The sequence below is a fragment of the Pundamilia nyererei genome, unplaced genomic scaffold (genome assembly GCF_000239375.1).
Source record: "Pundamilia nyererei isolate P.nyererei 1_Seehausen unplaced genomic scaffold, PunNye1.0 scaffold00080, whole genome shotgun sequence".
Classification (NCBI taxonomy): Eukaryota; Metazoa; Chordata; class Actinopteri; order Cichliformes; family Cichlidae; genus Pundamilia; species Pundamilia nyererei.
The window spans coordinates 1847073-1853697 of record NW_005187481.1 but is presented as its reverse complement, the minus strand read 5'-3'; the positions used below and the strand labels follow the sequence as shown (position 1 = coordinate 1853697).

At 38.8% G+C, this 6625-nt stretch overlaps 1 protein-coding gene across 12 annotated transcripts in view; it reads left to right on the top strand.

Annotated features, from left to right (window-relative positions):
• acaca (acetyl-CoA carboxylase alpha) overlaps positions 1-6625 on the top strand; it is a 32722-nt gene that overhangs the window by 8473 nt on the left and 17624 nt on the right. For all 12 annotated transcript variants that reach the window (XM_005737886.1, XM_013912079.1, XM_005737888.2 and 9 more), the window contains 12 exons: positions 616-843; positions 1266-1416; positions 1503-1637; positions 2460-2606; positions 2685-2873; positions 3239-3339; positions 3476-3564; positions 3703-3827; positions 3932-4045; positions 4823-4936; positions 5055-5144; positions 5257-5375. In XM_005737886.1, the coding sequence (XP_005737943.1) occupies positions 616-843; positions 1266-1416; positions 1503-1637; positions 2460-2606; positions 2685-2873; positions 3239-3339; positions 3476-3564; positions 3703-3827; positions 3932-4045; positions 4823-4936; positions 5055-5144; positions 5257-5375 (1602 nt within the window). The remainder of the gene's footprint in view (positions 1-615; positions 844-1265; positions 1417-1502; positions 1638-2459; positions 2607-2684; positions 2874-3238; positions 3340-3475; positions 3565-3702; positions 3828-3931; positions 4046-4822; positions 4937-5054; positions 5145-5256; positions 5376-6625) is intronic.

Below are 6625 nucleotides of genomic sequence, written 5' to 3'. Positions count from 1 at the left end.
GTGCGCTTGATTTGCCACATGGAGCAGCGCGAGAGTAAAGCATGAGGGAGGGGCTAATAATCGGCTCAGTCATTTTTAATGATCGTTGAAAGCCCAGATCGTAATCGTGATTAAAATTCGATTAATTGAGCAGCCCTAACTAAAGGTGTACCCCGGTGTGCATTTTCTATCCACGTATGGTGCTATTGCTTTGACAGTGTCTTTGGGATCATCGCAATGCTGAGACACTTTCTGATGAGGCTTTAGAGAACTGTAGAGGATCATTTGATGTTAAATATAATTGTTTTAGGCCCACCATTTGTCCAGTTCCTTCATTTTTTTTAAGGGCACACTGCATACTGTTGGTATTTTCCATAGATTTGGCTAAAGAAATGGGAACAGATGATTTGTTTTTGAGATGGGCTGCTAACAACAGAGATACAATTTGAACTTGTTTCTTTGCTAAACTGTTTCTTATGTGTAGAAGCATTACTAGTAAATTAGTTTTGGCCATTATTTAATATGTAAACAAACAAATGAGTTGTAATCTGTTGTAAGCCGCAGTAGAAACAATCATTTAAAAAAAAAACAGCATTTTGAATAGATAACATGAGACACTCTGTACTCTCTGACCAGGGGGCAGGTGCTACCACCACACACGCTGCTCAACACTGTGGATGTGGAGTTGATCTATGAAGGTACTAAGTACGTTCTGACAGTGACTCGTCAGTCTCCCAACTCCTATGTGGTCATCATGAACAATTCTTCTGCTGAGGTGGATGTCCATCGGCTTAGTGATGGAGGTCTTTTGCTTTCATATGATGGAAGCAGCTACACTACGTACATGAAAGAAGAGGTGGACAGGTAAACAAAACCATTAACTGTATGAAAGAATTGTTACTATTGTAACTGTAAGTTTACCACATGACAACAATTTAAAAAAATAAATAAATAAATAAAGCAGAACATTATTGAGGAAAAAACGAACACATTGTAAAGTCGAGTCTTAATAGCTTACTGGGCTCGTCGGGCACTCTTTTTGGCTGCAGTGGTTATTTTTATATTTACATGCTTCCATCTCCCATTTCTGCTCGGTAGCACCTCGTACTTTTCGACTTTCCTTTTTCTCCCTCCCTCACGCTCATACAGTCTTAAAGGGCCATCCCTGTAACACTCTGGCGTCGTATTAAATAATTTTTCGTATAATAATTAAAAAAAAATGTTCACATCAATCTTCTAATTTCTGGTTTGTTAACACTGTTTTTGTTTTGTTTTTTTGTTGTCAGGTATCGCATCACAATTGGGAACAAGACGTGTGTTTTTGAGAAGGAAAATGATCCCTCGCTGCTGCGGTCTCCTTCAGCAGGAAAACTCATTCAGTACACTATTGAGGATGGCGGGCATGTGTTTGCTGGCCAGTGCTACGCTGAAATAGAGGTACATTAGTTTAATGGTTAGTTGTGTGCAGTCCACTATAAAGATGGAATCTGTAAATATACATATGGTTATTTGCAAATAAACAGGTGATGAAGATGGTCATGACCCTCACTGCAGCAGAGTCTGGTTGTATTCACTATGTGAAGAGGGCTGGAGCAGCATTGGAGCCTGGCTGTGTCATTGCCAAGTTGCAACTGGATGACCCAAGCAGAGTGCAGCAGGTACATTATGTCTCATCATTCCACTTTATTGTTGTCACAGATGCAGTATTTGCTGTGCAGCAAGTAGGATTTTGTATAATGCAAAATGACGGTTAACGTAATATTTTTGTTTACATCAGGTTAAATTAGAGCATCGGTTTTAACTTTGATGTCATTTGCCCATAAAAAGTATCTTAGCAGGTATCTTGGTAACACTGAGTATTAGTTTAAATATGCATGTGTTGCGTTTAATGATTAATCGCTTTATGTTCAGCTATATGAGGGGAACCAATGTGCAAGAAGAGACAGACAGACAATTAAATCTAACGGATGTTAAACTCCAGCACAAGCGTCTCAAACTAAAACGAATCGAATAGATACGTCACTGACACATATGCTTGCTTTCTACAAGCCATACCTGAATAACCCCCAGACATGAGAGCGCGCACACACACACACACACACACACACACATCCAGCCTATAAGCATTTATCTGCTCTACCATTGTATTATAATTACATATCATTATCTATGAGGAACCAAATGAACCAAAATGAGGTTGAGCTCACCATCATCATGAGTCTATATTGCACCCATATGGTGAAGCAAAGAGCAAAACAGCAGTTGAGTTCCCAAGAAATTGTAAAATTACCAAATTGAATAAATAAAAAAAATATAAAACTTAACACAACAATTAAGCAGAGAATAAACTAAGCAGTGGATTAAGAATTGCTTATTTCACACCATAACCTCTACCTCCTACTAGAACATACCATTGACACGCTGATGTATTTTAAAAATCCAGTGACTTATTAGTAATCGGTATTTGTATTGTCTCACAGGCTGAGCTCTACACAGGGACCCTGCCTTCTATCCAGGCAGTAGCTTTGAGAGGAGAGAAGCTGCACAGAGTTTTCCATAACACACTGGGTCATCTTGTGCACATGATGAATGGCTATTGTCTACCTGAGCCTTTCTTCAGTGCTAAGGTAAGAATTCATGTACACCAGTGTGCACACCAGCATTACTTTGCTTAGTCTTGAACACACTTCTTGTGTCTCTCCTAGTTGAAAGAATGGGTGGAAAGGGTAATGAAAACCATGCGCGATCCTTCTTTACCACTGTTGGAGCTTCAAGACATCATGACGAGTGTTTCAGGTCGCATCCCCCCTGCTGTGGAGAAGGCCATCAAGAAGGAGATGGCTCAGTATGCCAGCAACATAACTTCTGTGCTTTGCCAGTTCCCCAGCCAGCAGGTGCATCACAGACACTTGCACATGAACCACATATTTCTTACTACACATACCTTATCAGCTTTTCAGACCTGAGCTCCTTATACAGTTACAGCCCACTTTCATGTGACCATTTTTTTAAAAATGTATTTTGAAAACAATGAACCCAGTGGCTTCATGCAGAATGAAAGTGCCATATCTAGGTGCGGGTGTGTGTGAGTGACAAATAGATTTGTGGTCCAGAATTTCATGTAGCTTTTAAATTTCTTTACATAGCCTGTAACACACACTTGTTAAGGAACGCGTTGTCAGTGCCAAAGGGATTAAATGCTTATCAGTCTCCACTGCTGGTGGGATTAAATGCTTATTGTTTCTTCCTTTGTTTCCAGATTGCAAACATACTGGACAGCCATGCAGCTACTCTTAACAAGAAATCAGAGAGAGAAGTCTTCTTTATGAACACACAAAGCATTGTTCAGCTGGTGCAGAAGTGAGCAACATACTTTTTATCTAAATATCATCAAGTTTTAATCCTAGGGTTTAAGGTAAATGTTTTGTCTGTGTGCTTTATCTGCACAACAGCATACATTTTTCTTGTAAGACCAGGATGTTTTTGTGTCTAACAGGTACCGCAGCGGCATCAGGGGTCACATGAAGGCTGTCGTGATGGACTTGCTTAGACAATATCTAAAAGTAGAGATCCAGTTTCAGAATGGTGAGAAACAGTGACTTGACACTTTCTTGCTTGGATAGCAGAAACATTGTATTAGCATATTCTCACCACTTGATGGTGCTCTTAAACCTCAAGTTTCCTGTCCAGTTTTTACCAACGCTCTTATCTATCTGTCAACAGGACACTACGATAAGTGTGTCTTTGCACTGCGTGAGGAAAACAAGGGTGACATGGCCAATGTGCTCAATTATATCTTTTCCCATGCTCAAGTCACCAAGAAGAATCTACTTGTTACTATGCTGATTGTAAGTATCCATTCTTACTGATTTAGAAATCTCTATAAAAAAAGTGATTTTCAGCAGTCGTGCCTTTTATCATATTCTTCTTCTTCCTCTTCTTCTCCATGCAGGACCAGCTCTGTGGCCGTGATCCAACACTAACTGATGAATTGATGGCCATTTTGACTGAACTCACCCAGCTCAGCAAGACAACCAATGCAAAGGTGGCGCTGCGTGCTCGGCAGGTCAGAATTGAACTCCTAATCTTGTTTGACATACTACAATGAAATAACAGAATTAAAAAAAACAAAACAAAACTGTACAGCAATGAAGAAGTACTATTCAGAAACTAAAAGAAGTTAGTTGAAAAAAAAAAAAAGATCTAAAAGCCTGATTGTTTAGCTGAAAAGCTTTTGAAGTGGCAGAGGCTGTGGATTGGCTCAGGTGATGCCCAATTGGTAGGACTGTGGATTTTTTAACCTCTGGCGTAGCCTGACATGCACTTTTAAGATAATTTGCAGCAACATGGGCCTTAAACTCTGTGATTGTTCTGTTGAGCAGTAATGTGCCCTGTAAGCACAGCATGAAACAAAATGTCATAGTTTGTAGTTGTATCTAGCTTGCTCATTTTAGTAATGCAATAGCTAATATTCATCCATACATCTCTGACAGTCTGTGTAGAGAGAAGTTTTTTCTCTTTGCTGTTTTATTAAAAGTAACTGTTTGTCAAAGTGCAACATCAAAGCTCAGAATCACCTGTGATCGCTGAGCAATACAGAAACACCAACACAACACTACCTGACTTTATTTATTTAGTATTTTCCCACCAGATGTCACTATATGCTCTCCATTTCTTTAAAAATAAATATAAATATAAAGTAAAACATGTGACACATTAGCACAACAAAGTGTGTAGCTGAAACAGTGTAAAGGTTGACACTGTCAGAAAATGTAAAGGAAAGCATAATTAAGTAGTGTTTGCTGTGCTATACCTGAAGAGCACATTTATCTTATTCTTCCAGGTGTTGATAGCTTCCCACCTTCCCTCTTATGAGCTACGACACAACCAGGTGGAGTCAATCTTTCTCTCTGCCATCGATATGTATGGGCACCAGTTCTGCATTGAGAACCTTCAGGTGAGCATTAAAGGGCAAGAGCAGTAGTTGTGGCTGTGCATGTGTTTCACAACAACAGACAAAATGTCCAAGGTGTATGATTATACTTTTTTTTTCTTTGTTATTTTTCTTTCTCTAGAAACTGATCCTTTCAGAGACATCCATCTTTGACGTTCTCCCCAACTTCTTCTACCACAGTAATCAGGTAGTCAGGATGGCCGCCCTGGAGGTGAGAGGAATAAGAGTCTTGTTTATTAATCAGTTTCTCTGAATTTAAGTTGAACAAACTTTACAAGCACTTCACATATCTGACCAGCATTGCCTGTCTTCAATAATGTCAGGTGTATGTTCGGAGAGCATACATCGCCTACGAGCTCAACAGTGTTCAGCATCGACAACTGAAGGACAACACATGTATAGTAGAGTTTCAGTTCATGCTTCCCACTTCACATCCCAACAGGTATTGCTCATGAAAATAGCTGAAACGCGTACATGTGCATTACTATTCTGCTTTCTCCTTTCCCCAGGACGCTGTGCCATCAGTAATTCTACTCTTACTCTCATGTTGAATTTTTCATTAAAAGTTAGCTTTTATCAAAATTGCTTGCAAGGTGACAACACAACAATAATAATATTAGTCTGCGTCTTAGCAGCGGGACCTGCAATGATGTGCTGCAGTTGCTGCTTATGCCTGTGTTTCTAAATAGAGGAACCTGAATTTTTTCCTGTCTTACAGTTTTCTACAACATTTTATTTTATTATTTTTTTTGACATCCCAACTCAAGGTGTAGCATGGCTGCATAAAATTTTCATGACCTATTATACTGTAACTGTTAAAAGATAAAGAATACTTATTATTAAGTACAGTGGATATAAATAGCATACTCACCCTAGTTAAAATGCCAAGCATCTGAGAAATAAAAATTAAAACCACAATAAATAATTCTCAACTTTTGGTACCTTTAATGTGACCTATAACCTGTACAATTCAATTGAAGAAACAAATCAGCATAATAAGCTGGTTGCATAAATGTGCACAACCTTTAATTCAGCTGTCTGCAAGAAACTTGAATGGTTTCTTGTGACTGGTGGTAGAAATGTTTCGAGTTCTGTCCACTCCACTAACACTTAAGTTTCCAGCTAAAGAAAAGCAGCTCCAAAGCATGATACTGCCAACACCGTGCTTCACTTTAAGTACGGTAATGCATAGAGTGGTTTTAGCACCAAGTATGAAATTTTAGTATGAAATTGTGCCAAAAAGTTCAACCTTCAGACCGTATCACATTTTCCCACAAGCTTTTAGGAGACTTGTGTATGGATGTTTTCTTTGTCAGAATAGGCTTCAGTCTTGCAACACTAGCCCATAGTCTAGACATGGTGTAAATGTCAGCAAAATCTTATTAGGACAGCTGAACTTTATGCGAGGTTAACGAGAGTCTCTAATTGATGACAACTGTGTACTCAAGAAAACTGAATGCCACGTTTAAATTAAAAGGTGCTCCAGTAATGTACTAGTTTAGAGGTGTGCATTTTTATGCAGCCAGCTTATTTTTTATGTTTACATTTTTTTCCCCATAACAGATTGGTTTGTTTTTCTCTTGAGTGGTACAAGTTATAGGTCACAATAAAGGTGGGAAGAATTTTTATAATGATTTATTGTTGTCTCATTATTTTTTCCCCCAGCAGGGATGTGTGCACTTTTTATATCCA